At 36.3% G+C, this 26287-nt stretch overlaps 2 protein-coding genes across 8 annotated transcripts in view; one reads left to right on the forward strand and one right to left on the reverse strand.

The window, feature by feature from the left end:
• Nucleotides 1-653: 653 nt before the first annotated feature.
• LOC103571061 (profilin) lies at nucleotides 654-8658 on the forward strand. Of its 2 annotated transcripts, none has more exons than XM_008549047.3 (4): nucleotides 654-882; nucleotides 1081-1226; nucleotides 4552-4821; nucleotides 5424-7586. In XM_008549047.3, the coding sequence occupies exons 2-3, from the start codon at nucleotides 1116-1118 to the stop codon at nucleotides 4819-4821; spliced, it is 381 nt and encodes a 126-aa protein (XP_008547269.1). In that variant the 5' UTR covers nucleotides 654-882; nucleotides 1081-1115; the 3' UTR covers nucleotides 5424-7586. The 2 variants fall into 2 exon arrangements, with proteins under 2 accessions (XP_008547269.1, XP_008547268.1); XM_008549046.3 differs by lacking the exon at nucleotides 5424-7586 and adding an exon at nucleotides 7681-8658 and having other exon boundaries at nucleotides 657-882.
• Nucleotides 8659-9791: 1133 nt separating this feature from the next.
• LOC103571062 (uncharacterized) overlaps nucleotides 9792-26287 on the reverse strand; it is a 31284-nt gene continuing 14788 nt past the window's right edge. For 4 of the 6 annotated variants that reach the window (XM_014442507.2, XM_014442505.2, XM_053740823.1 and 1 more), the window contains 11 exons: nucleotides 22806-23047; nucleotides 22340-22529; nucleotides 21821-21950; nucleotides 20512-21655; nucleotides 19201-20390; nucleotides 18775-19074; nucleotides 18345-18667; nucleotides 17942-18258; nucleotides 14074-14133; nucleotides 11815-12427; nucleotides 9792-11684 (listed from right to left, as the gene is read on the reverse strand). In XM_014442507.2, the coding sequence (XP_014297993.1) occupies nucleotides 12339-12427; nucleotides 14074-14133; nucleotides 17942-18258; nucleotides 18345-18667; nucleotides 18775-19074; nucleotides 19201-20390; nucleotides 20512-21655; nucleotides 21821-21950; nucleotides 22340-22529; nucleotides 22806-23047 (3985 nt within the window). In that variant the 3' untranslated portion in view covers nucleotides 9792-11684; nucleotides 11815-12338. The remainder of the gene's footprint in view (nucleotides 11685-11814; nucleotides 12428-14073; nucleotides 14134-17941; nucleotides 18259-18344; nucleotides 18668-18774; nucleotides 19075-19200; nucleotides 20391-20511; nucleotides 21656-21820; nucleotides 21951-22339; nucleotides 22530-22805; nucleotides 23048-26287) is intronic. The other 2 variants (XM_014442503.2, XM_053740824.1) reach the window with 2 other exon arrangements.

A 26287-nucleotide genomic window follows, 5' to 3' on the forward strand; every position in this document is an offset into this window, starting at 1 on the left:
TACGAGCATGAGTTTACCAACACCAACAGCATCACATACAAGTTGGCATTACCAAGTTGGCAATATGCCGGTAAAAAAAATAAATTTGACGTCATCCTCGTCGTAACATTGTCAGGGCCTCGAGCAAGATGACGAGCAACGTTATTTTAAATCCGATGACTCATAAACTTGGCGCTTGCTCGGTCATTTTATTAATTATTCTGCAACCATAATAATCAATAATCTTCCAATCACTGAGTATCATATTTTTTTTTCACTTGATCTCCATCGCAGCAAATTCCAAAAAAGCGTTTAATTGGCTACGACCCTGAGCCCCAGCAAATTTAATGAGTCATTTGATAAAACTGAAAAAGATTACAGTGATTAATTAAAAAATGATTATCAGCACAATTAAATTTAAAGTAGAGGTAAAATGCAAGTTTGTATGCAATTATAAAATTATATGACGATTAAATTATTATCAGATAGGAGGTAATTAAATTTTAGCATTTTAGGTGGTGGGTGGGTTGGTACCGCTGGTTGCTGGATGTCTATAATCACGGTAGGATTTTATTGGGGGCAGAGCGGACCTGGTAGGAGTAGATATAGAGACCCTGGGTTTTGATGCTCCGGAAGGCTGCCACCAGTGGAGGGAAAGAGAGAGAGAGTTAAAAGTAAGGGTGGCGCGACGTGCGAGTTGGAGAGACGACTAGTCGAACGAATCGTGTCGTGGTAGTCTCAACTTCTTATCCAAAGACGTGAGTCAACGGTGACTGCTCTGGTATCTCCTGAGTGTCTCCAGTGCCGTAAAATATTATTAAGTCTTAGCCGTTTTATCTACAACACGAGTCTCCATTCGCGGTGTGGACAAAACCCCAGACATTTTTTAATATAGAAGTAGAGGTGGTACAATTATTATTTATTAAAGTTAAGAATTATCTATACATTTATATGTATATATATATATATATATATATATATATATATATATATATATATATTTAGATATATGCATACATATAGATAGATAGATGTAGATATAGATAATTATTGGAGGAGTAATTTGAATTTATCTATTTATTTTTTTTTGTTGTGGTGAAGACGTTGATTTAAGGAAGAAATCTTACCGGTTAATCATGAGCTGGCAGGATTACATTGACAAGCAGCTGCTCGCGTCGAGGTGCGTGACGAAAGCAGCAATCGCCGGGCACGATGGAAACCTGTGGGCGAAATCGGACGGCTTTGAAGTGAGTACTTTGTTGTATGCTACCTAAAAAATACCGGCCATTGGGTCCTTAGTTTTAAATTTAAATTAAAACCACCGTACTCGTACTCGGTATACTTTATTAATTTATTTGTTATTTGTTATTCGTAGATAGTACTCCCATATCAGTTATCAGGTTTATAAAATGTGGTCCGAGCGATAAGTAGCTTTGTTTGATTTTAAAAAAAGAAACGGTGAAAAAGTTTGGAATCCTCTCTCTTTGCTTCCATCGGCCGCACAATCGACGAGTCGTAGCTTTAACTTGTAAAAAATATTTTATTTAGTGTCATTTTATGTTGGAGGTTGAAAGAGGAGGAAGGAGAGACAGAAAGAGAAGAAGATATTACGAGATAAAACGGACATCTGTATACGCCATAATGCCTACCGGCTTGGCCCTCACGATTGCTCTCGACGCGGTGGTAGTCAAGGTCTCCGTGCCGGTTACACGGCATTTTCTAACCCCGAAACATTTGCTAGTATTCATTCCTACGGTCACTAATTTATCAAAGGGATACAGCGCGCGCTTCTTGCCACGTAGATGTAGCCCAGATTTTTTAACATCTCTAAAAAAATTCATCGATTTCGCTGCATCTGTAATCTGAATCCTTAAAATACTCCTGGAAAATCTATACACAAATATATTTATCAAGCCGTGTGGGATTTTACGTCAGGGCGTGCGCGCATCGATCCAGAATAACTTCTTTTTCTTTTTTTTTTTTCGTTGCCTTTCGCAGACGGATCATTGGCTTGATGAGATGTCAAGAAGCGGATAATGACGAAAGTCACGCTGCGGCTCTCTCAGCCAATCGATTATTGTTATATATATATATATATATATATATATATATATATTTATATGTATGTACATGTATGTAGAGTTTTATATATGCGAATGGATGGACGTATGTATTTATTATTATGCTAGAGGTATTATTCTGTCAGGTTTGACAGTATTATCAACTGGCATTGTTACTCCGAGGACAACAGATGAAGCTGAAGCTAAAAGGGCTGATATGTGTTCGCACGAGCAAGAGGGTGTGGCAGTGGTATTCGAATTTCGCTAAAACCGCCGCCTCGCGTTGATCGATCTTCCAACGGTTATTTTTTTATTTATGTTTTCTAAACTCAACATGGCGACTGGCAAATTATCTCATTTCCTTTTTTTTATCATCATGACTACTGATAATTTTAAAAAATATAAAAATATAAATTGTATCACGTAATGTAAAAAAAGTAATGAAGGAAATGTCAAAAATTTATCAAATGTCAAAAGCAGTGGAATTGTCATTTGAATTTAGACGCTGATAAAAAGTAGATGTCTATTGATAAAATAGAGATTTGTTTGGAGTAAATAGAGTAAGCAGGATTTAAATTAGAAATTTTTTGCAATTAAATACTTGGAGCATGATACGATTTATTTATTTAATTAAAAAAGTAATCTATCGTAATAATGAGACAGTAGATCAGTTGTCAGTCCAAGTGAAAACGCCTTTATGTTTTTCATTGTTTCTCCAGGGAATACAATCTTTCGTTTAAATTTTTTATCTTTTGTCCATTTATTTTTATATATATATATATATATATATATATGTATATATATATACGTATTTTCTTTCTTTCTCCCTGTGCATTTGTGCGAGAAGATAAAAGTCGGCAGCTGCCACGCGCGTTGGAGAGTTTGCGTGCACACTTTCCGGTTGCGGACGCCAAAATGGCGACAGCCGGCTGAAACGGACGGCATCCTTGCTTCAGGAGCGTATCGTATTCGTCGCTCTTTAAAAAACCCACATCAACAATAGTACTGCAGCAATAAAAAGTAAATTATTTTATTACTCAGTCGCAGTCTGCTGATTTTCCTATCAACGGATTTGAAAATTTTAAATTGCAACAAACCCACTTATAAATAACTGAATATTAATTTAAATTTTCTCTCCACAGCCAAGTCTGAACGAGGAGTTTGTAAATAGAGTCGAGCATGAGAATAGATGGTACCTAAAAAATATAATATTTTAAATATTAAAATATTTGCGTGGTTTGTTGAAACAACTGTCTTCTGAATGATTCATCATGAAGCCCAGTAACGTGTCCACCGCCGAGAGTTCCTTGTGACTCACAAGTACGACACACTCACAGCTTATTCATACATACATATATATACATATATATATAAATATATGTATATATATATTTCCTCTCCTTCAATATCGTGTCTCACTTTCCAGCGATATTTCTCACTCGTCCTCGTCCCCTCGTGCTTTCTCGAACATTCGTTTATTCTGAAACCTGCTCGTCTATGTCATGCCTTGCCGGGTATACTGGAGTAGACTAAAGCGTAAAGAAGAGTATGGTATTATAGCTGTAAAGACGATTCACATGGAGATAAAAAACCCTGTTACTTAAACACACACGCTGATGATGTCTAACTAGATGTGTACACAGATGCATGTGTGTTAAATTCGTTAAACTCGGGGATAATCTGATAATCAGTAACTCCAAGTTGTACAAATCTCTCAAGTGTACTCTTGCTCATCATGATCGCGATCATGATAAATCCTAATGCCCATGACGACCTTGATTATGATTTTCACTCGTTTAGTCTGCAATAAGTGGAGATAAACTTTAATTTCTCTGCTGATTTACGGTTTGTTAGAATTTATATATGGGTAAGATTGGATTTAATTGGAGTGTGAGTAGCCGACTCTGGTGATATTAATAATTGATAAATTAATTAATGGGATATTATTTACGGTGGTATCAGGTCGGTGAACGATCAGCGAAACAGAAAGGATTTGGAAAACGAAATGTCAAGTAGAGCGTGATACTCTTATCGATCGTCTTTCACTTTCATTCGTCATTGACCATGGAGAGGTTGAGCTGTAGTAGCAAAGACCTCGTGATTTTAATACAGTAGAGTAGATATATGTCGATATCGTCATCCTCGGCGTCATTCCCATTAATTAATAAGTAAATAAATGAATTAATTTATTTAAAGTTTATTGTACTTATTTAATACAATGTAAATATATGATAATGATAAGTATATGAGTGGTAGGAAGATAAAGAGTAATAGCCAAGGCAGCGGAGGTTTATGCTGAACAAAGTGGACAAAATAATCGATAGTCGGAATGTCATTTAGACATCAGTTCGTCGGCCTTTACTGAACAGAGAGGGAGAAAAGGGGAAGTACCGAGTACCGATCGATTACCGAGTAGTGCCAGCATCTCTAGATTTATTTATAATTTAAATAATTAATTATTTACTTGGTATTGATGGGCGTTAATTAATAAAGTGAATTTTTGTATTTTTAGGTAAGCAAAGAAGAGCTGGCAAAACTGGTCCAGGGTTTCGATTCCCAGGAAATTCTCACGTCATCAGGCGTGACTTTGGCTGGCAATAGGTATATCTATTTGTCTGGAACGGACCGTGTGATAAGGGCAAAACTTGGTAAAGTTGGTGTCCACTGCATGAAAACGGGGCAAGCAGTCGTAGTTTCCCTATACGAGGATCCAATCCAACCACAGCAAGCTGCTTCGGTAGTCGAAAAGTTGGGTGACTACCTCCTTACTTGTGGCTATTAGGTTTGTCAACAACTTTTTTAATTAATAAACATACATATACATATAAATTTATATTTACATTTACTCCTTCATTCATTAATTTATTTGTTTATTTTTATAAAATATATTTTTAAACGTTTAAAATTCAAACCAAGAAACATGAGACCTAAATCTTTACGGTCTCACTTTAAATTACTTGTTGGGCCTCGTACCAAAAATCTATTTTAATCTCACCGTAACCGTTTGTGAGAAGAAGAGCTGATGCTTTTTCGTTGACGCCCAAAATGCACGCATGCTACTTCTTCTTTCTTCTTCTTCTTCTTCGGGTTCTGCTACACGACTTCTTTATCTTTCTTTATGTTTTAACATACGTTCTATATATCTTCAATATATATATGTACTATACTCTAATATTCACCCACGCATTTTCTCTTATCGATTACCTTGATTCTTATTTTTATTTCCCAGCTTTCATTTCATTTTATTTTTATTTATTTATTTTTTTTTTTTTTTTTAAGTTAAATATAGTAAAGCTATAAATTAAATTGCTCTAGATAATAATGTTATTTGTTTACCTAAACTAACAATTTAGCTCACGGCCGATACCTATTTTTTTGTTGCAGTAACCTCTGGGAACCAATACAAAACTATCTAATTTTTAATTAATTAATTATTAATAATAATAATAATATTAATATTAATAATAATGATATTGATATTGATAACAGTACAGCCGATAACTTGATTAAGATAATGAAGTAAATGAAAAGTAATAAAATAAATATAACAGCGAATGAACAATGTAACGTAAATAAAAAAAAAAAAAGCAGATTAAGCCGCACGATGAAAGAAACGACGGAAAGAGCCGCAAGCCCGCCGCCGCTGCTCGCGATTCTTCAACGTCGTGTGTGTTTTTGTGTATGAAAGAAAATTAAAATGAGTAAGAGAAAATTTAAAAAGAAAAATAATTGATATGGAAATTTAAATTTAAAAAAGAGCGCGAATTCAATGGGTTTTCTATGAAATTTTTTGGCAACTGTTGATAAAAACAATAAAATGTTTGTTACAATATTGAAATATTGCAGTAATAATTTAAAATGTTTTGTAAATCATTTTCTAAATAAATAAATTAATTGATTAATAGAATTCTGGGTGATTTAAAATAAAATAATTACGATAACGATTTATTCTTATCGGAGTTACGGCCTTCTTTTTAAAAATGTTTTTTTAGTTAACGAAATAAATAAAAGTGTGAAAATTTTAAAAAAAATAAAAATGTGTAATCATTTGTATTTGTAATTGTATGTGTGCAATGATAATGAAGTATGAGAGAGAGAGAAACAGAGAGAGCGAGGGGAGAGACAGAAGTGGAAATGAAATGAACCACAAAAGAAAGTTCACGTTGAGGTCTGGAGATAAGAATTAAAAATAAAGAATGAGGAGGAGATTGAGGTGGAAGAACATGAACATGAACATGAAGAGAAAGAGGTAACGGTGGAAAGATAATAGCGCGACGGTGTGGCTAAAGCGTGATAAGAAAACCAAAGCGGCGTCCGGGAATCGATCGGCTGCATCCTTTACCTGTGACAAGACTAACGCGGTCCTCAAAACTCATTAAATATTTTATTATTTTTTTTTTTTTTTATTTTTTTTTTCTAGCTACTCATTGTCATTACATGCTAATTGTATAAGATAGTGCGATGTGTCATAAAACTGCTGAGATTTTTTATTAATGGAATAAAAATAATAAGTAATAATAATATTAATAATTAATAATTATAATAATAATATTAATAATAATGAAATAAAAAAAAACAGATATGGGCGCGATGAGATTTTTTTAATAATAAATTTGTAATGAAACTGAAAAAATAAAAAAAAAACAAGCAGCGATACCTATTACTACTATTTGTATACACGTATAATATAATAATAATAAAAATAATAATCATAAAGATGTCATCCATGTAAATCTTTTTGCGTTGCACTGACGCGTGTCAATTTTTGTCATTAATGATTAAAAAAAAATGTGAATGACGGGATAAAAAGTTAATCGATTGTACAACAATTGATACTAAATATAAAAATAAAAAACCGGTAAATTCAAAGGCTTTATTGATTCAAGTGTGTCAACCGGATCACTGGTGTCAAGTTGACGTTCTTTTTAAGGACTTGTTGATGCAACCCATTGCATTAAGCTTCACTAGGAAATATCTAAAAGGAAATAGAAGACGGTTTTATTTTAAAAACTTGTACGAACGACGACTTTAATCCCGTCGCTCCGTTTTTTAAACACCTCGTGCACATGTATTTGTACTTGACTTAACTGTCACTATTTAAAATTTAAAAATTATGTTTGTGTACGTAGAGTTAACAGTAATTTTAAAATTTAAAATTAATAACAATAACAATATCAGTTTTTTTATAAATTTTAAAAATTAATAACTCAATGTATTGTAATTTTCTGTACCGTTTTCTGCTGCTGCTAATACTATCGCTACAACTTATTCCCTCGCTACTCTATTACTGCTAGCACTTACTATTTACTACGAAAAAAATAAAAATAAATGAGTAAATAAATGATTAATTAAAAAAAAGAATACTAGTTAACAATACACTATTTAAATGTCGCAATAATTTCGTGGCTGCTTGTCAGTTTGTCAAAAATGTGCCAAGCGCCAGCCCATGATGATAACGATGATGACATCAGATACTTTACCTATGTAACAATTTTTATTGATAAAAAAACAAATAAAAATTGATATAATTGTAAAAAAAAATGTCTACATACCGGATATGGAATTTTATTTTTTTGTTTCTCTAAAGTTTCTTTTTTTTTTTTTTTAAATTTAATTTCTTCAACTCCGTTTCTAATTTTAGTCCGTCTGGATGTCGCAGTTCCATGTTGTATTTCTGTGCACGAGTACTGCAGGTGTACTGATGATTACCTCTCATATAAGGGCATACATGTTGTTGGATTGTGTTGGAGCTGCGACGCGAGAAGAAGAAATTTAAAAACTCATATCACCAGAGAATTTTAAATAGACTACGAACAAGATTTATAAGTCGAGATGATTGATGAGGATTTAAAAGATGGATTAATTAATTAAATAAGTAAAATTAAAGTTTTTAAATGTTTAAATAAATAATTGACAGTAATAATTAAAAAAAAGGTTATGTTTGATGATCTTGAAGTTGGCAGGTAGTTAGCAATTTTTGAATTTTTTTTTTAACAAAAAAAATAAAAATACGCATGAGTGTGAATGCAGCAGACAATTCATAAATTCAAAAAGTGCGCGTACTGATTTTTCCAATATTTAAGTTCGCATTTTTTATTCTACTTTTTATTTATTTAAAAATTTAAAAAACCTGATCCTGAAGTTAGAAGACAAAAATTTACGAATTTATTCCAACAAATTACAAAAAAATGTGTAGAAAATTTAAAAAACTACAGTGAAATTTTTTTTTTATAATTTATCGTTTCTAATTCAAAAATTATTAGATGGCTAACTTCAGTATCATTAAAAAATTGTCAATTGACAGCTAAATTCACACTTATGTGTTTATGAACGCACGTGAAAATTTAATATCTACAAGTGCATTTTAGAAATTTTTTTTTTTTAAAAGATCGTTTTTGAAAAAATTCAAAAATTATTAAACGCCGGCTAACTTCAGTAGCATTAAGTTCAATAAGTGATGACGAGAGTTTAAATAATAATGGAAATGGAAGAAAGGAAGTCCACATGCCGGTTTTATTATAGCTCTAGCTTTGTAACGATATTTTTTATCGTAAGTTTTTTTTTCTTTTGCATACATCAAAAATAAGATTGTGTTAATAAAGTAATAAATTTGTATAAAGTGGTGTACAAAAAAACGTGAGTTTATAGTTTCAAAAACGTCCTCGATAAGATTAGATTATTATTATTATTAGTATTATTATTACAATAATAGTTATTTACTTAAATCCATTATTAATTATATATAATCTTATATTTGTTTTTTTTTTTTCTTTAATAATCTTTAATTCTGAAAAGGTAAGTAAATTAATTTGACAATAATAAAAAAATAAAACACAATTTTATAAAATATCTATACGTGTTATTACCCTCGACTACGTACAAAATTTCTTGTCATTCTCCGGTTTTATTTTTTATATCAATAACGCGGGCAACTTTTATTTTACTAATTAATATCGACGATTATAAGTCATGATTATTTTACTTATAAATTTGCATACACATAAAAAATCTATCTACTGGTTTTAGTACCACGATTCGTAATAATAAATCGATTAATCATTAATTAATTAATCATTTAAACGTACAGTATTATCTATGAGTTATATATTTTTTTAAATTTAACCATTCATTAATCTCAATAATTAATCTCTTTACTTTGGCTTACAAATCCATTGCGAGGGCGTACAATTATAAATTCTAAAATTTGTGTCAATGTCCCAGACATCAAATTTAAAATTTTAAATAAATAGAGTAAATAATTTTAAAAATGCACTTGTTAATTTCAAAATTTTTTAAATTAAATTTTAATAATTATTTACTCTATTTATTAATAATTTTAAATTTGTCTGCCTACCACATTAACACTCATAATTTTAAATTATTTTTTTTTAAATCCCTTAAAATAATAAATTTATTAACGATTTAAATGTAGATCGAGCTGTCAACTACGAGACTTTTTTCAGTTGTTAGTTTTTTTCTTTTTTATTATTATTAAATATATATATTTATTTTTATCTTTCCCTTGACTTGAATCCACAGAATTTAGCCGAGTCAACAGAGTTACAATCTAGACTCTCGAGTTCTGGTAAAGCTACAGATTTTGTACTTAATCTTTGGCGACTGCGACTAAACTTTGTGGTAAAGTTTCCGGAAGCGATGAAAATAATTAACTGTCAGTTGATACGTTAGTATTATTATTGTTATTATTTATTAATATCATGAATAACTGGTAATAAAAATGAATACGCTAGACACGTATATATTTATATATATTAATATATAAGTATATATACATCACAGGCTCTAATAAATACAATGTCACTCGGTAAACTACCAAGAGAGTCTGCTTATTAATATATTGCCCATAAATTTATATGCGGTACATAAATACATGGTGTTTATATATATTTATACTACAATTGTTTTTTTTTTTTTACGTATTAAACGTGTAGTCTATTATATTAATATTAATACTAATTAATTAGTTAGTTAATTAATTAATACATGAGTAATGTGCGCCAGGTTTCATCAATATACATAAATAAGTGTTAATTAAATCTCTTTACTAAATTTAAGGCATGTAGTTCGGTACTTGGGTCTGGGTCACAAAAACGTTTTTCTGTTTTTTTTTTTTTTTATTCACTCTCAACAGCTTATAGTAATTATTAAGTAAACTACTTTAATAAGATTTAAATAGTCTTGTTGATCTTAAGAAGAACCATTTTTAATTATAATCACTAATTATCAATTTTTTTTTTACAATTTAACTATTAATATGAATAGATATATATAGTAATTGTTTAATGGAGTATATCAACTAAGTCAACAATCCTACTCGAATGGAATTGTCGCCGCTGTATGTTAGTACACATAAGTAAATATATATATATGTATATATATAGAAAAAAAAATAATTTCTTGACGTAAGTAAAATTTTCAGGATTTTGAAGTTAGCAGACAATTAACAATTTTTTTAAACTAATTAATTACAAAAAAAAAATGCATGTGTAGAAAATTAAAAAAACTACAGGTGCAATTATTTGAAATATTTTTTTTTTATAATTTATCATTTTGAAAAAAATTCAAAAATTAGGCGGGTAAATTCAGTATCAAATTTTATTAGGACGAAAAAATTTTTTATGTCAAGAAATTTGTTTTTTTCTGTATATATTTATAAATATATATAACTGTTGGGCATTGTAAAATACCATTGAGCAGCGGCAAATATATAAATATAAATATTATTTAAAATTTCAGCGGTTTACCATAAGCTTTTACAATAATAAATCTTTTTATTTCAGCATCAACCAGATTGACATTGACATAATTGTATTTTTACGACAATGCCATCAACTCGTACTCAAAATATTATTTTTATGTCCACGTAACATATATATAAATAATCCGATACGTTATTTTGTTATTTATATATCTGCATATATATTTAATTTAACGGAACGATTTTTATCAGCCACGTTAATCGATTGTCGCGGTGACTTGAGTCGCATAACTCTGCACGCGTATAAATTCTTGACAAAACTGCACTACATTATTATTATTATTATTATTTTTTTTTTATCCATTTGCTTTATCATATCCTGGCCGACTTCGCGTTCAAGCGATTAAATATATTGCATCTCGTTTCGACTAGTATTTGTATTTATGACAGCGCATTGTGCTCATTATTAAAAATTTTAATTAACTCATTTTTTTTTTCCATTCGAGCAAAGCGCATATGAAAAAATACTTCGACCCCTTTATATTTAAATTAGTTAATTTATTAATTAATATATAATATATTATTATCATTTGTGATGTAAATTACTAGTTAAAAAATCATTATTTTGTATCGTGTTTTTCAGGGTATATATATAAGTAAATATATATATACTATGAACAACAAACAAAGCGGCGATTACTTGCGAGCAACTACTTCTGTAAATTTTGTAAAATCGAACGGTATCTTTGGGCGATAACACTTCGAAGCCACTTATTATATCGTCTTTCAACACTCGTACCACTTTTATTTCCGGTCACTGGACTCTAGAAAATACATCTCTATCTCTCCGCCTCAGACATTAGTCGTATTTATTTTTAAAATTCAAGTCTCTCCCTTAAAATAATCTATCACTGTGTTCAATGTCACTGCAACAAAAAAACACATACATTTATATATATATTTAACTTTACATTTCAGTATCTACAGTAATTATAATTACTAGTATCACTATAATAACAGTAATAGAAAATTGTAATACCAAGTAAATTTACTTACCAGATTGTTTAAAATATTAATGGACTCATTTCGAAAGCGAGTCCCGGGAATTTATAAAGTTGAAGAGTAAAAGATTGAAAACCAGCGGAGTATAATAAATAGAGAGTATAAAAAAAAGAAAAAGGTTTCAATAGCGTCTAGGCTCCCGTTAAAACGCCCTCTTAATCGCTGCCACCGCTACAATACAGACTTTACAGTTTAACGAATCACACTTTTTATTTTTTTAGTGAGGTCACGGTCCCGTGATTTTATTGCGCAATACAGCAGCAAGGATTTTCAATAAGATTTGCTGTTGCCAGTTGTAATTGCTGCTGTTCGTAATCTTGCTCTTGCTGCTGCTGACTCCGATTATGATTATTATTATTATTATTATTGCGACTCTGTTGCTCTTGTGGTAGCTGCTGCTGCTGTTGTTCATTATTACTATTTCCATTAATACGTTGTTTGTTTAAATAACTTTGTTGGGGTGACAAAAAATCTCCGCGACGTGGCTGGCGACATTTAACAGCAAGGTAACACCTGGGCTATTGATTCTCCAGAGAGTAGTGCCGTGAACGTTTCCAGAAATTCTTGAAGAAACCTTTTTTCTTTGGTACGTCACTCGGCTCGCCGCCTGGAATTACAAAAAAAAAATACATTCATAAATTAGTTAATTAAATTTCAGTTAAAATTTAATTTAAAAAATTAATTAACGCTATTGTTGAAATGATTTTAGCTCGGCAATGGAAATCACGAGCCTGTAGTCAGTCGAAAAAAGTTGTAAGCCACAGCCGGACGTGTCTCGCCGACGTCCCGCATCTTAAGTAGCACCACTTCCGGTACAAAATAGTCCTACTCGTATTTTAATTTATACTTTAAAGCGTGTACCCCATTAATATTATATTTTTGACACGTTTAGTATCTTATTATTACATTTAGTTGTATTCGCTGCTGAAATACTTTTACTTGACCAAGAGTTTACTGCCCAGACTGAAAAATAGCGGACGCTAGATAAATTACTTCCAGGAGATAACTGATGACAAGTAGTTTGATACAATTGATTTCTTTGAAGTCCGCAGTTTTTTTATCGTATAACTTTGTTTGGAATTAAACGGTATCCAGTATGTCAAGACAAGACTCGGTTATTGATCTGGTACGGTATTCAGTGGAGTACTGAGCCAATGCAATAGGACATTATCGGTACAGTTAAGTCGTTAGTAGTTTTGTTTGGTGACTATCCGAGACTTACTTCCGCCTTAGAAATTATGTCTTGCAGGTTTTTACCATCTCAGTTATTTTATATGGATGTTGTTTGTTTTACTTTTTTTTCGGTCATCCGCAAACTTAGACTAGATATCTTGAGCTATGAGCCAAGCCAGCCATTTATGAAGGAAAGAGAGCGCATAAGAAGGTATCATCAACGCTAGACTGCTGTCAAAATAACCTCGTGGTAAGAAGTGTCGACGAAGCATAACTCGAGGAAGCCTCTTTACTTTCTCTTCTTCTTATTTTTCTTCTTCTATTTCTTCATACTCTGCCTGTGACCTCGTGTATTTTCACAGTAACTTGTAACTGCCGAAAATAACGAGACCTCAGCTACGAAATTAACGTGAGATGCACTGAGATATTTCAGTGACGTTTCAACTCTTACATATTTTACGCCGTCATATTTTTATATTTTACTTTTTTGTGTTCTTAAAAATTTTTCATTTTATTTTTTCTCGCCTACTGAGACCTCACCAGAGAAATGCTCTGGAAAATTTTGATTGCTCGGTAGGAACCGAGATCTGGCTTGACTTAACATTGAGCAGTGCCTGAGGATATTTAATATCGACTTGGAATTGAGGGCATTCTTGGATTCAGTGTCATTACTGGGTACATCTTACAAGTTTAACATATTTATTTTCGTTGATCTTTTCTTGTTATTCCAAGATCCAATGTGTCAGGGTGATATTATTATTTCCAGAGTTGACATTAGTTCAATCCCCTCTATAACTCAATGACGTAAATGTACATGCTACTAAATGTAAAAATAACTTATCGAATTTATTTAAAAAATAACAAAACTACACCATGTCAATATATCAAAATAAAAATAAAATTATTTATTTTATTGAATTACTTCATACTAGTGATGTGACCCAGAAAAACTGTTTGATAATTGATGTCAATTGACTAGCAAAAATTGACCGTCACTTTTTAAATTAATACCAGTTCCCGCGGCAACTTATCAAACAAACAAAAATAACGTCAATTTAGCATCAATACGTCCATACTAACCAGAGTAAGGCCCAGCAGGAAAAACGTCCTTTCCAGTTCCCTTGCTCTCCTTGGTGCTTCCTGAAAAACAGAGTAACCAAAACGATATAATTGAAGAGCATCTTAACATCACGACTATCTAATTAACCATACCGAGCTTAATTACAAATGAGAATTAGGCAAAATATACGTATAATTAAATTAGTAAACTCTCTCGTAGCAGCACCAAAGCTTCTCTTTAAATTTAAATTTACCCAAGATAAAGACGTATGCTTGTTATTGCCAGGATTGCTAGACAAATCTAGTCGGTAGTTGTATATATTATGAGTCATAGAGGAACTTTGGTATGCAATTAATGAACATGTAGACATACATACTTGAACAAACATACTTAGAGTTTAACGTATTACCGTTAAACTCATCATCATATGCATGTATAAATATTTTTGTTCTCATTCACCCACTTGTACACCTTACATCTATGATATATAAATAGATATATATGTATATGTATATATATTTATGTAAAAGTGGAAACATATTTTTAGGTACATACCCAGGTATGTACGCTTCCGCCTCGGGCCTTTAACGTGCAGAAGCATTTTATTTTATTGGATATAACCCATGGAGATAAATTTAAATATACATAATAATAATAATAAATAAATAAATGAAAATGTGAATTTAAAATCCGTACCACTATAGGAAGGAGTACGCGCTTCCTGGCGTCTCGTAGTGCCCTTTTTTTGCTCAACTACTGCATACATTTCTATTTCTACATATTCTACTCTAGTTCAAAAGTCTTTTTTTTGACTTATAGGAATTTTAGAAATTAAATATTAAATATTGATACAGGCTGAAAAAGACACTCGCATTGGTGTGTAAAAAAAATATAGAGAAGATGATAAAAGATAAAACGCGATGATCCGCATCCATTAGAAGCTGCTGGTACGAGCGGTGTGAGACTAAAGCTAAGCATATTTTTTTTCTTTTTTTTGTTTTCCAACAACTAAAGAGGGAATGAATGCAGTGCATATTATTAAGCAGAGTGACCGGCGTGCTCTACTCTGTAAAAGGGAAGCGTGAATAAGGGGGTGAGATGTCGGGGGTGTTACTGCGGTGCTTTGCTCTGCTAGCAGTGCCGGGTAGGTTGTTCGCCCTTGGAATAAATCAATAAGTTGCCAGGAGTCGCGGGCGCACTCGTCTGTGTCCTATACTCTCTGCATTCTCACTGTCCCTCTTCCTGTCTATTTCTGCACTCGTTCTCTCCCCTAACTCTCCATAATGCACATGAATTATACGCATTTATATATAATTCACATACATTTATACACAACATATTTAATTTTCGGAGACTGTTTTAGTTTCGTTCTCTCCCCGTTGGCTCGAAACCACCAGCTAGATCTCGGCTTATCTGCGATCCATTGGTGAATTTGCACAGCAGACTAGTACCGGCTGGTCATAACGAATGAGTCGTCTATTGTCTGGCTGTAGATGGTGGAAACTAAAAATAATTTATGTTTTTATTAAAATACTACGTCTGTGCCATGGTATCCATTCGTTTACTCGCTTTCTGTCCGTCCCTTTGTACACAATACCTGGCTGTGGAGTGGATCCGTTGAGTTAGATCGTAGTATCGCTGACGTGAAACGCATTGTTCTGTTGAGACTAAAAGAATTATTATGAAACTCATCTCCAGGTACGAGGTATGAGTATAACTCAATTCGCATAAAGTGATGATCGTATTTCGTTGAGTTTGCGCGATCTACCGGCTACGACTTTACTCGTTTTGTCATGTTTCAGAGCTCACATAACCCATCCATGTATTCCTCGTACACTATATCTATATATATAATATATATACAGCTCTTTGACGTCCTCAACAATACGACAAGGTGAAAAGAGAATGAGTAAAGAGTAAAGATCTGTTCTTTAGGTAGACGAGTTAGCAGACGAGAGTAACGATTCTTGCCTCCAGCTAAAACGTCCGTTACCTCAGTCATCTCCATCTCTCTCTAGCTATTGCCAAGTAATATTCATTCATTCCCTCGCTCTCTCTTGGGCATATTTCATTCGTCGAGGCCTCGCAGTCTCGTTGCACGCGGCAGCCCTTCGCCCGTCGACCCCATCCGTGTAACAGCCGCCCTCGTCCAATAATCACCAACAAACCTGGCCTACTGAGCTTTCGAAAAACATTTATCCCATGTGTTCTACTTAATATTATTCCACGATCTCCTGCTATGCCGCTGCTCCAACTATTTTAGATTACGTTCACTAGCTCTCCGTGGGTCACACATATAAATATTTTTTATCCCGGGTCTTTATTTTTATTTTACCTCCAACAAAGTGGAGACAGTCCCTGTCGTTAAATTGTTATTTCTCTCTCGGTATTTTTATTTCAGCCTCTGATCACCCGGGTAATAATTTTCTCCAATTGGGAAATACCCGGGGTGTATTTTGAAACATGTGCGATAACGTTACATAAATAAAGGAACTTTATGATAAATGTGTGGATGGTTAGAATCCATTGTGTTCCCGCGAACTTCCTCAATCGACGTTCGTATGGAGATAACATGGTTTTCCTTTGATGATGAAATGGGGACACGTCAGGATAAAATATTCTCAAGTTATATGCAGTCTACACCATAAGGTGATATGGTGTTCGCTTGTAGAAATAGTAGCAGTAATCGAAGCCAAAGCAAAGAGTCTCGTTGTCAGTTTGATAGCAGAAGCAATACAAGCAGCAGCAGTAAAATGCTCACGGTGCATTTTTCAATTCACTGAACATTATCGTTTTCTCATCAACGTAAATTTTATCCAGATGTAGTTGATCGCATCTCGCGGGTCCTTGAGCAGCTTCAAGCTTTACTTTCATTCTCAAAAGGATTTTCTTACACAAATCCTGATACTGTAAAATTATAGTTTCCAAGTTTTGTATTTATTTTTTAATTTTCTTTTTGCTGATTTTTATTTTCATCTTCATTGTCATCGGACAGCGCACCTGCAATCGAATGAAATGTAATGATGATTCAAGGCCCCGAGACGATGGTATCTGGCACGAGGCTTTGACCGAAAGCGGGGAAAGTCTACGTCAAGGCGACATGTGAATAAAAGAAGACTATAATGATAATGATGATGATGATGATGATGATGATAATAATAATAAGCGTGGAGATGACAAGAGACGTCTTAGAAGATAAAGTGTGTGATCCAAGAGCGAGCTTCAACTGAGTAAAGTGAGGCCTTGTCCTCCCATCGTGCTTTCAAGGTCGTCTTCTCATACATAACATAAACCCACACACTGGTCTCTTATTCTCAATGCGTTCGACTTGTCTACGTGTACACGTACGTATAGCTAGACATATATCACATGTTAAGTTATTCTATTCGTGTGAGTTTTAGCTTACGGACGGAGATCTTGAGCTGGGAGATCCGACAGATGGAGCCAGGCTACGGGGTAAGATATTTCGCTGGCGTATTTAGGACTCCTGGGTAATTTAAAACAGCAAGACTGGGGAAAATAATGCGTATTGTGGTGCTGGAGACCCGACATCGATCGGCAGCCCTTTGTGCCCTTTATTCAACAAACGTAACGGGTTCTGCTACTGGTAGTTAGGATCGTGCAACTACTGGAACAATCGCTACACATCTAAATGCAATCAACGTGGAAATCTAAATGCAAATAACAATTGGTCTGGGCTGATTTAATTAACGAACAATAATAATAATAGTAAATAAAAATATTTACAAGCACGCAGAGGGTAAATACTTGAAAGCGGGTTCTTTAGCTTTGTACTTAACGGCTTAATATAAATTGGATTACCTGGGATCGGAGAGGAAAGAGGAGACGATGGAGAAGACGGGAGGTGGCGCAAAGCCCGGCACTTACCTTTTTTGATGAGCAAGCTAGTGACCCTCCGAAGTGCCTCGCGAGTGCCGGAAGTGGCGGAGCTGTGCTTACTTTGACCGAAGTATTTGTTGGGCGTTATGTTGGTCGGCAGAGTCAGCGGCTTCCTCTGCTCCCCGGCGGTAGGCAGTCGCGACTCGTAGGCACTATTCAGGCGCTCCAGGTGCTCGATCGACGCTGGACGAGGCTGATTCGCTCCGCGACGGGTTGGATACCACCCGCGATTGGGCCCACCAGCAAGACGAAGCAGCTCCGTCCCGATAATCGCTTGCTCCAGTCCTGGGTTGTTTCTCCGGTATCTAGATCACAGATATTCGTGTCAATCATTCAGTCTTATCGAGCCTTTATTGAAAATTAAAATGAGTTGTGTAAACTCGATAGATACCCTCCAGTTGTTGCAGTCGTCGGCGCATACCAACCGGGTTGTCTCCGAGGCTGTGTAGCAGCCGTCGACATTGTGGATGTTGTTGTTGATAATGTATTGCCTGAAGTATGTTGTGGTGTGCGGGGAATATCGCTTCCTCGAGCAAATACTGGAGTTTCCGGAAGGGAGCATGATGTTTGCATACCAGAATTACCCGGGGGTGCAATTGTACCCATAATCGGTGTTCCCATTGCATTATCTGCTGATGGGGATTGTTTCGTTGTGGTACGTCTTCGCGAGGGACCTGGCAAGTCTGTCGGAAGTGTACGACGTTCTACTGGCACCTAAAATAATATCATATTTTATTTAAATGTCTTATTTAATTTAATTTAAATTATTATTATTATGATATTTATCTGGGAGAAAAAAAAATAAAGTGGCTGGTACTTACGTCACGTCTTGAGTTGGATGGAGCATTTGGAGTTCTTCTGCTACGAGAGTATCCGGCATCCATTGACCTAGTAGTGTCCAACGAGGATCGATGATCCTTGATGTCAATAGTGGGTACTCTGTGAGGTGGCACTCGTGGCCTGTACTCTATCGTCCGTGGTGGTTGACGAGTCATTGCGCGGTGGGATCCATAGTGGGTTGATACAATGACAGGAGCAACATTTACATCCGAGCTCTCTTCATCAGCCTCTTCTACCGGTGACGGTGGAAGCGGTGGGAACTCGAGCACTTCGACACTGACCTATAACAGTCAATAATGTTTAGCTATACAATAAAAAATAAAATAGAGTAAATATTTTAAATAAATCAATATCCGACAAAGGATTTTTCAATTTAAAAAATTCATTTGGTTGCTATGAATTGTTACCTGGAAGTCGGGATTTTTCGAGTCCTCTAGTATAGCATCAATCACGTTTTCAATTTGTCTTTGATCATTCTTTGACAGGCTGTCGATATCATTTTGAGCAATACGCCGACTGGAAGAATACACGAGCTCGTTGATCGTGTCATTAGGCTTTCTCCGGTGGTCATACTCAGTGCTGCTGCATCCCTGATCACAGTCTTCGTCTTCCCTTGAAGTCTCATTGACATTTTCCGAATCCGAATCAACCTCATTGCGAATGCCTCTTGATTTCTTTGAATTATCTTTTATTCTTCGTTTGCCCTCGACAAATGATTCGCTATTTCTGACGTTTTCAAGTTCTTTTATAGCATCGCTAACCTTTTCCAATTGTCTACGATTCTCGTTAAGAGCTTTCTTTACTATCTGATCTTCAATCAACACATTTACCGGGATCTTGGAGATTTCGGACCGCGAATCAGACTTCCTGGATGCGGAGGACGTTGACTTTTTGGAGGACGTCTTAATTTTGGTGTCGTCGTGTGACCGACTGGTGGCATGAATGTCCAGGCTCTTTGAGGTGGGAAGCAGACCACGTGCATTGACTCCGTTGCACTTGGATTTGGGAAGAACTTCGTGGTGATTATTTTTATCAGCACGTGGAGACGGAGCTGGTGGTGGCGGTGATGAGGAAGAAGATGACGAGGAGAGATAATCGGTGCGATGTCTCGCAGCAGGCAAATCATTTGTTGTTGTTATTATTGTGGTAGTTGTTTTCTCTGGCGCATCGACGTCATCAAAAGCAGGTAGAGATAGAACTCTGACGAGATCCGGAGGTACTGGTGGTACAAAGTCTGGCGGTGGTTCATTGAGACCCTCCAATCTGCCTTCGAGTAGCAGACTCTTTATATCGTCGAAAGTATTTGAGTAGCGTTTTGAAACGTTTGTGGTTTCCGTTGAATCCGCTTTAGTATTTCTCGTCGGCGATACAGTAGACGTGATCAAAGGCTTACGTTCTCTTTTTCGCGTACGTCCACGTATTACGTACGTGCCGTTTTTCGTAGGATAATCTCGCTTTCCAGACACTGGCTGATCCAGTTCGTTGGTCGATGAATCTGGTGAATAGGGCGAGATGAGATCATCGTCGGTCGTTGAACGACGGTGAGGTTCTTGCCAGTCGTAATCTAGATCCCGTAGCTTCGACGCTGAACCCACGCCTGGAAAAAAAAAAAAAAATAAATAAGAACAAAAAAAAAGTGAATGGAATAAAAGAGTAAGTACATGCATTTAACGTGCAAGTATTAATTAAAATAGCTGATAATAGATATAAGAACATACTAGATACATCGCTGCTACGTCGTCGTCTTCTTCCGACAACTTTAGTACTGCCTGGAGCATATAGGGGATCTTCTTCAAGAGATACTTCCCAAGCGATAGAGTGCCTCTTGCATACAACAGGCTGGCTTTCTGGCGACGGTGGCATCGGCGGTGGCTGTGGCACAGCTGATCTCAACATCTCTTCAAGTGAATCATCTGAAAACCTCTCTTCCTCCTCCGATTGTGTTCTAAAGTCTGTTGAATTTCTCGTCGAAAAATCAGAATTTCTTGTCGAGTAAACATCCGAAAATCTTTCATCGCAAGAGTCAGCTCGACCTAAAGAAAATGCTGACACTGCAAAATCAAGATTCCGTACGGAAAAAGGATCCGAGGTTGGTATGGACATACGGTCATTTGAACTTGCACTGGCAACGGCCAGTGAAAAATCTGAATGAAAACGTTCGTTGGAGGTTGAGTTGGCTCGTGAAAAATCGGACGAATCACAATTGGCGCGCATTGAAAAACGTTCAACGCTTACGGAACTAGATCGTGGCATTGAAAATCTCTCGGATTCCGATTCCGAGACTCCACGATCCAATCCTACTTTTCTTTTTCTTCTTCTGCGACGTGAGAATCTTCCATCACAGCTAGAATCCGAGTGATTTCTCTCGCCTCGTAATTCCTCGTCTCTGTCATCCGCCCGTCGCTCTTCGTCGTCTTCATCGTCAAGTTCATCCTCATCAATTTCATCTTCCTCAACTTCCTCTCCGTCTTCCTCCTCCTCTTCCTCCTCCTCGACCTCATCATCATCTTTCAAAGCTTCCGCTTCTTTACAACGCAGATTATTATCAGCATCATCTCGACTAGAATCCACCACAGCCTCTAATTTACCATTAGTATTATCATTATTGCAGGATATTTGTTGAACATTCTCCGTGTCTACGACATTCGCCGAGCGCACTCGTCTACGTCTGCTTGCACTTTCCCGGTGTCTTTCTTGCGAATTTTTACTCTGACACTTAGACTCCAGTATCCAGTCACAAGACACTTGAACGTCATACGGCAAACTGGCAAATTTCCCCGACGTCGAATTACGTCGCGTCTCCAGAGATGAATTAGACGTCCGGTCCCACAAACCGTACAGTTTTCTGCGTCGTGTTTTTGGCTGTAAATTGATAAAAACGACTATGAGAAAAGATAATCCAAAGAAAAATGAAAAAAGTCGAGCGTAATCTCTTAAACTTCGTCGTCTCTTTATGTTCAATTAAGCCAACTAAACCTGCACAAGTTTTCCGTTGATTAATCGCGCCCATAAACTTAAATCACTTACCAGAGTAGTCTGACTTGTGACAGCGTGTCCCCGATGACGCGATCTCGTCATCTCCTCCGTCTGTTTGTCGCCACGTCTCCCAGACTTGCCGCCTGTGCTTCTTCTCTTCGACGAATCACTCGGCGAGACTCTGTAACAAGAAACAGCAATAAAAAAAAATCAATTCTCTTTCTCTCCTCGTCTTTCTCTATTTTACGTTATATTTTACTTTATATGACTCCAACTCCATGATTAATAAAACACACACTCATCTACCTTAACATTTACTCTATGTCATATATTTATATATTTATATATAATTTACACAATGGGAGCGCGAAAGAACAACAGTAACTGAGACAGTTTGCTAGATGGGGTTTAGCAAGCTTCTAACCCTTAGAGATTATGGGTCGCATGTTTGCTCTAGTTATGTAACGACTGTAGGGAGAGTGACTGGAGAGAGAGAGAGAGTGATCTATATCTGACAATAACAGTAGTATTGAATTATGGTTGTGTAGCAAGAGACATTGTGATACTTACATGGGTAGGAGCGTCGAGATAATACGCTCGGCTTCTTCTGGCGGTGGTGGAAATTCAAGGGATGACGGAGCATTATTAGCTGACGACTCTTGCGGCTCCGGACAATCCGGTACAGGACGCAATGCGACTAATGCCATTTTCGCTTTACGTCCATTCATACTCATGTAACCGTCGTCTTCGGACTGATGTCCTGGGAATAAAATAAACAATAAATAAATAAATAAAATTCATAAAAACTATCAACCGTTAAGTCAAATGCTTGGTATTATATCTCCCGTAGATTCTTGTGTAAACAGCGAGCTTCCGTTATTCTCAGAGCAATCGAGTTTTGTTTTTTTATTCATTTTCTTTAATACTTTTCCTTTTCAACAAAACATTGATCCGAGAATAGACGGAGCTGAGCCGAATAAACAATCGAGCTGAGAGTTGAATGGTGAGTAGTAAAGTGTGTGTTTGAAAACGGTACCTAAAGAAGGGCTCTCGTCCTCGGGAGTGAGGCCAATACTGGGCTCGGTACTGCTATCACGTCCGCCAACCTGCCCATCGGCGTCGGCGTCAGCCTCATCAACGGCTTCACCGACGCCCGAGGCGCTGCTACCTTCCTCGACCTCGCCAAGCTCGTCTCCAGGCTCCTCGTTACTGCCGTGCTCGTCGTATTCAGAGAGCACCTTGTCCAGCAACTCGATCGATCGTTGAACATCGTCACCTCTGGAACAAAATGTCACAAACCCTTCTCTATAGTCATTACGTTTTCATCACTCAAATTAACATTTAACACGCATTAATTACACTCTTAATTAAACTAAATAATCTAATTCAACTAGCTATTTCACTGCGCTCTGCACATCTATCTACCATCTATTTATCACCATCTTTATCCCTTCAGGCTCCTCGCTCTCGCTTGCTCTGACTTGGGTGCTCTGGGAGTTTAATCGCTATAAATAATTGTGCGGATAAAGCGAGACCAGAAGGCCGAGGTCGTTATTGCAACATTTTACGAGCTTTTATATCGAGGTCGTCCGTGAGGCCAGAGGGACGAGAAAGCTCCATGTGCAACAACTTCAACCCGGGTTATAAACGTAATATGGGTGAAGAAGATGAAGGCGAGAGCGAGGATGATGCTCGACAGGAGTCAGGACAGGGGTTGAGGCTCGGAAAAAAAAAGATTTTAAAAAGTTGAATAAAAATTCATGGAAAAATTTCAGAACAGGAGAGGAACGTTGATGCCAGCTAATCGAATTGGACGCGCATAGCCTCCGGGAACCGGCACCACGGACTTTCTAGGTCACTTCATTAACGTAGTGGGTATGCCAACTGTAATGATCGAGACCTCTCATGGTTACCCGGGTCAATCGATTTAGCAAACTTGGTTACGCCGTGTCGAATTAGATTCCTGCTCGTTGCTTGTTCCTATCCACCAGCACACATACCTACATATATAGAGACACGTTACCTTGTTTTATTACTTTTAATTTATCATACATGAAAGCCTGAAGATCTTGTACCCGTGGCAAGTGAAACGAACCAATCATCTCGGAAGCCATCCATCCTCATCGCTTCAGCAGAAGCGTTCATTACACTTGTACGTATATATTTGCTGCCTCGGGTTCGTTAACGAAAACCAGCGCAATTGCTTGATCCTCACTGATAGTTTCCCGTACCAGAGTACGCTACCTGCCAATATATCCGCATCCCATACAGACTCACTCGATTCCCATCGAGGAGAGAGAGGGAGAGACCCAGAGCAATATATCCAATCTTGTGACTTGAGGTGATGGCTGTGGCTACAATATATATGCCGAATAATAATAACGGCGATGTAATAATGATCCGGGTTATCTATTGATGGTCGAACGGGTTTAAAAAATATGAAAGGATTATTATAGATAAATTTAAAAAAGGTTTTTTATTATTTTTTTAGCAGCGAGCTCTTGAAGATTTCTTTGATAGAAAAATATGCCAAGTAAATCCTCTCGCTCTGCCTATCTCATTCTACACAACTTCAATTTCTCTTTATCATTATCGTCAAAGCTAAAAATATGTATTTTATTCTCAACTCAGCTCAGCTCAACTCAACTCAGTTGATAGACTAGACGAAGATAAAAATTAGAGATTTTTCTGAAGCTCTCAAACAGAAGAGGAGGCAGAATGGATTAAAATGTTGAGAGATAAATGAATGAGTTTGAGTGTACCTTTACGCCCTATAACTCATCATAAAGTAAATTTCTGATTAAGAGTTTTTTCCTTTACTTCAATACTCCTCTTTAAATCGATGGCGCAAGACTGTCAGGCAGTATATAACAGGGAAATCCAATTCATTCTGTCTCACCTCTAAAATATACATTTTGCTTATTTCTTTTTAACTTTTTTTTTTTATAACCCGAACCCGTAAAAAAAAATTTATTGCCTGATAAAATGCAAAAAAATAGGAACACGAGTATTACCAAGTAAAATGTATTCCGACAGATAACGCGAGTGACGTAGTGGTAGTCTTGGTAGTGATGCCCGTTTTGAAGAAGAAGCATCAAGCAGAAGCGACGAGGAATTTTCCTGCTTTCCCGAGGGTAATCTCTTCGATGATGAAACGCATTTGACGTGGAAGCCTCACTCCGCTGAACAACTGACGTGTAATCGATAGGAAAAGCTGAAAAAAAAACAGATATCCAGCAATTTTCTCGTTTGCTCTATACCCCCAAACCATTTTTTTCAATCATCAATTTTCTAACGCTGGCATTTGAAAAGTCTAGGTGGTTTAAATGTCATCTGTATAAGTGTGTCAAGAGTCCAGAGACCCGAGATAAAAATACACTAATCCTAGTGCTAGTACCAGTGCCAGTACAAGCATCAGCGAACCAGGATTTAGCTTTAGGATCAAGCATCAGTGCACGTCAATACTCTAGACGCTTCAGTCTTAGCCCGGGGGATTACATAGACGTTCAAGATGGAAATCAACTGCGATTACACTTTCTGGAAGCTAGACAGCCCCAGACACACTTGGGTACGTGTCTTGGCAGCGAAGATGCCTCCTCCATCAAACAGTTCCAGCACCGGACCCTGCTCTGCCTCAGATTCACCTTCCGATGCCGTAGCTCCCGTAATTTTCAGATACAGGGTGAAATGAAGAGCAAGGTCTTGGAGGAAATTACTAGCATGGGTCCCGACGCGCGTCGTTACGTTCGTATCGATCGGTTCTTTGGCTCCGTGCGTCTGGCTACATTCTCTCTTGCCCATCCACTTGCGTCGAGACATCTCTTTCCTCTTCTATCTTTACTTTATACTTGATGCACCAGCTTTGCTGTATGCACTCAGTACTTGATGTCACTCGAACCGCAAATCTTTAGTCGCATGCGGCAGCATTACCGTTTCACGTTCTCTAATAATCCAGCCTCCGGTGATCCACCGTCCGACCACTAATAGCTCCAATGTGATCATTCTCGGTCACTCGGTCGACACCTACGCATGTGTACCTACGTACCATCTATGTATGTTATGTATGTACATGGTCTATTCGTTGTTCTATTCCGCTTCTACTCATCGTTTCACTCTCCCTCTTGTTCTCGGATCCAGTGAACGTAAACGGACACGATCGACTACTGGTGGTCTTGCTGTACTGGCCCACTGGCCGAGTATTCTCACTCCTTCCTGCGACTGAGTAAACATCACGCACTGCTGACATGATCCTGACACCCCAAACTACCGTCAAAACTTTGGTATATCGTTAGCGCGCTTTGAATTCTTCATACCTTGGAATAAATAAATTATTTTCACAACTTGCAACGAAAAGTTTTAAAAACAACAGAGAATTTCAAGGGGTGCCAGCAGATACTTTACGTAAAGTTGTTGAGTATAACATACACATAGTATACGATAGTTGGTGCATGCAGTTTAGATATATGGTCTCGGTGGTATGGAAAATATTTAGGACAGGGTTATTGGATTTAAAGTGTC

The sequence above is a fragment of the Microplitis demolitor genome, chromosome 7 (assembly GCF_026212275.2).
Source record: "Microplitis demolitor isolate Queensland-Clemson2020A chromosome 7, iyMicDemo2.1a, whole genome shotgun sequence".
Classification (NCBI taxonomy): domain Eukaryota; kingdom Metazoa; phylum Arthropoda; class Insecta; order Hymenoptera; family Braconidae; genus Microplitis; species Microplitis demolitor.